Below are 3426 nucleotides of genomic sequence, written 5' to 3' on the forward strand. Positions count from 1 at the left end.
TATTTGTAATTTGTAACTAAATACTTTTTGATGTATTTGTGCCCATCTCAGTTTTTGTGTACAGGAAAAAATCAAGCCAATTGTTTGGAAGAAATTTTAAAATGTAATTTGTTTCTTTGCAAAATTTTCAGCATCATTACTCCAGTCTTCAGTGTCACATGATCCTTCAGAAATCATTCTATGATGATTTGCTGCTCAAGAAATGAAAACAGTTGTGCCGCTTTATATTTTTGTGTACACTAAAGTTCAAAATTTAGTTCAGTGAGATTTATTTAGTTTTTTTTTTTTTTTTTTTGAAGACATTAATAGCAAGCATACAAAAAAGTGGCAGTAAAGACTTGTTATAACATATTTTTTAACTTTCCAACGTTTTTGTTTGTTTGTTTTACTTTGTATTCATCAAAGAATCCTAAAAAATGCATCATGGTTTACACAAAAAAATATCACACAGTCTGCATTACTGTTACACACAGAAGGGGACGGAGACACATGTAAAAGCGTATGTGATGTTTATTGAACAACCAGAGATTATGGCAGAATGCAGGTAAGTCTATGCAGATAAAGTTCTTAGCAGACAACTATTAAGGCAGTGATACTTGACTTGATCTTCTCTCCAGGTTACAAGGATGGCAGGCAGACGAGGAACGAAGACACAGAGAACACGAGGGATCTTGGAAGACAATGGAGACAGGTAAGTAGTCCGTAACAGGAAGTATGTATTAACGAGACCGGACAGTGACTGAGTGCTCTGACGTGTCTTTTATTCTGCGGTGGTGATGAGTGTCAGATGTTGCTGATCAATACTCAGGAGAGGGAGTGTGATGTGATTGGTGAAGTGATCGTGTGCGATTTCCCTGCTGATGAGGCTTCTGCTTGGTCTTAAATAACACAAATGGTATGTTCACAAATTAAACAATTTCTCAAAGAAGAACAATGAATTATCACTGTTTGCAATTTAGAGCTTGATATATAGACAAGGCCACTGCTGATAAAATGGGTGCCCTACATGAAAAATCCCATTTAGTTGGTCACATTCAGTACATTCAAATGCATTTGTTGAAGCAACCACACCATTAGCTTTATCTCTGTGGAGTGTCATGTTTTAAAGGACTTGTACCAAAGTGCTTTGCAAGTAAAGTTCTATAACAGGTGTGCTATTGAGCAAGTTTAGTAAAAGAAAAGAAAAAAAATCAAATTTCAAATTATGTTGAAATCTTTTCTTCACCTGACAGAAACTTAAGTGATTCTGAGTAAAACTGAGTAGTTTTACTGTGTTTAATATTCAATGGCATAATCAATAGAGATTGCATTGATACGAAAAAAGTAACAAAACTTTTTTTTTTCTGTTAAATGCATCAAATCAGAGGAGAATACTTTCTAATTATACAGCTATATATGCTACACAATCACAAGTATTAAATATAGTGAAAATACAAAAAACATTGTTGCAACATATATTAATTTGTTAGTGGGGACACATGTTCTTGAAAAAATGAGTTGAGACAGGCAAAATTATATTTAGTAGTAGTTCCTTCAAATAATTTACCACTTTGTTTATTATTGATGGATCTCTCTCAGCTCTCCATCTTGCTTGCTGCTCATAATTACTTTCTCTTTCAAAGTTTTTTCTGGGAGATCTGGGCTGTAAACCCATCACCTGCAGAGTTTGCCTCCTCCTCCTCTCCTCCTCCTCCAGGATAAGACGTGTATTTTCCTGAATTAATCTCTCTACTCTTTCTAGCATCTCATTGGTGTAGTGTTGCCCACCATTTACAGTGACAATTTTATCGATTTGGTCCAGCAACTGATTGACCTGTTCACAATTTTGTTCTTTATTGTTGAACATGTGATATCGTCCACTGTACGTTTTGATGAAACTGAGAAGTTTTGGGTTGGTACGGACCAATTCGTGAATGTTTTTGCCCTTCAGTTGATCTCCACAAGTAAATATTACCATGGTGTATGTGGAGGATTCATTACCAAAAATGGCTTGAATGATTTTAACAGCTTCTGCGTCTTCATCTGTGAATCTGCCCACGGGAATCACAATTAAGAAGACGTGTGGACCCGGAGCAGAGAGTGGAATACCATGTTTAATTCTTTGGATAATTTCATCTTTAGTTAGATTTGTGTCAAACACACCTGGAGAGTCAATGACAGATACTTTTCTGCCATTTATTATTTCATGAAATTTTTCACATTGTGCAGTCACAGAGGAGAATGATACCTCTGATTTAAAAACCTTTTTTCCCAGGATGGTGTTGCCTGTTGCACTTTTCCCCACTCCTGTTTTTCCAACCAAAAGAATCCGGAGCTCTTGACTTGGACTTGGACGATGCACTGTGTATTGAGAAAAATTGAAAATCGCAAATTGTATTGCTTTTCATTAGTTTACTTAAAAATAAACAACTTTAATACAATATTTGGGACCATTATTTGGAAAAACAAATACTTTACCTGGAATATGATTTTGTTGCCTGAACATCTAGAAATGATGTTTACAGTATTAAAATTTTTATCACATTGTCATAAATTTCTATTTTTTTTTAAAGATATTTGGTTTATAGAGGGAAGAAGTATACAATATATACTTGTATAAATTTTCATATGCTGTACAATACTATAGATTTCAATGAAATAATATTTTAAGTCAAAAGCTAAGGTTATAGATAGTGTGGGTTCTGGATGTTCTTTCTTCGTGACTTGCACAAGATAAGAATTTTCTAACACATACCTTCACCACGATTATGCCAAGCACTACAAGTATAATGAAGGAAGACGAGACCCATGAGTTTGAGGTCGTTGTTGGTTTAGCAACAGAATTTTCAGTGTCCTCCATAACTAGTGAGAGAGTTCGGTCAAAACTGTTGTTCTTCCAACACAATCCTAAAATATGTGTAAAGACAACAGTCTGAAATTGGTGTTGAATTTGTAGGAATTTATGCAATCCCATTCCAATGTTTTTTTATGATCTGCTCAAGCTTCACTGAGGATTTAGGAGTAGGACTTTGTGCTTTTTTATACAAATCATATGTGTTTGTACTACTACTACTACTACTACTACTAATAAAAGTATGTTAATCAAATTTTTACATTTACTAGTAAGATCAGGTTGGTATGGATGTATTATGGATACATTATGTGTTTAAATAGTGAATTAATTTGGATGTATTCTCATATTTGGACATTACAGCTAATGTTCAAATACCAGAATACAAAAAGAAAGGATCTCCAAACTGGCTGGTGCCCCAGTACCTTGTAGAACTGTCCTTGGATTCATATACAAAAGCAAAAATAAAATAAATAAAAATCTTTAAAATGGCAAAGGATGGCATCAACTTCTAACAAAGATTTATCAAACTGTATCTACACTAAGATTACATTATTTGCTCTCTGTGCATGGTCTCTTTTTCCCTCTATTCTCTC

At 34.3% G+C, this 3426-nt stretch overlaps 1 protein-coding gene across 1 annotated transcript; it reads right to left on the reverse strand.

The window, feature by feature from the left end:
• Positions 1-852: 852 nt before the first annotated feature.
• Positions 853-2839, reverse strand: LOC125252298 (GTPase IMAP family member 4-like). Its single transcript, XM_048165485.1, has 3 exons — positions 2735-2839; positions 2458-2485; positions 853-2379 (listed from the first exon to the last, which is right to left on the reverse strand). The coding sequence occupies exons 1-3, from the start codon at positions 2837-2839 to the stop codon at positions 1466-1468; spliced, it is 1047 nt and encodes a 348-aa protein (XP_048021442.1). The 3' UTR covers positions 853-1465.
• Positions 2840-3426: the final 587 nt, after the last annotated feature.

This window comes from Megalobrama amblycephala, linkage group LG18 (assembly GCF_018812025.1).
Source record: "Megalobrama amblycephala isolate DHTTF-2021 linkage group LG18, ASM1881202v1, whole genome shotgun sequence".
NCBI lineage: Eukaryota > Metazoa > Chordata > Actinopteri > Cypriniformes > Xenocyprididae > Megalobrama > Megalobrama amblycephala.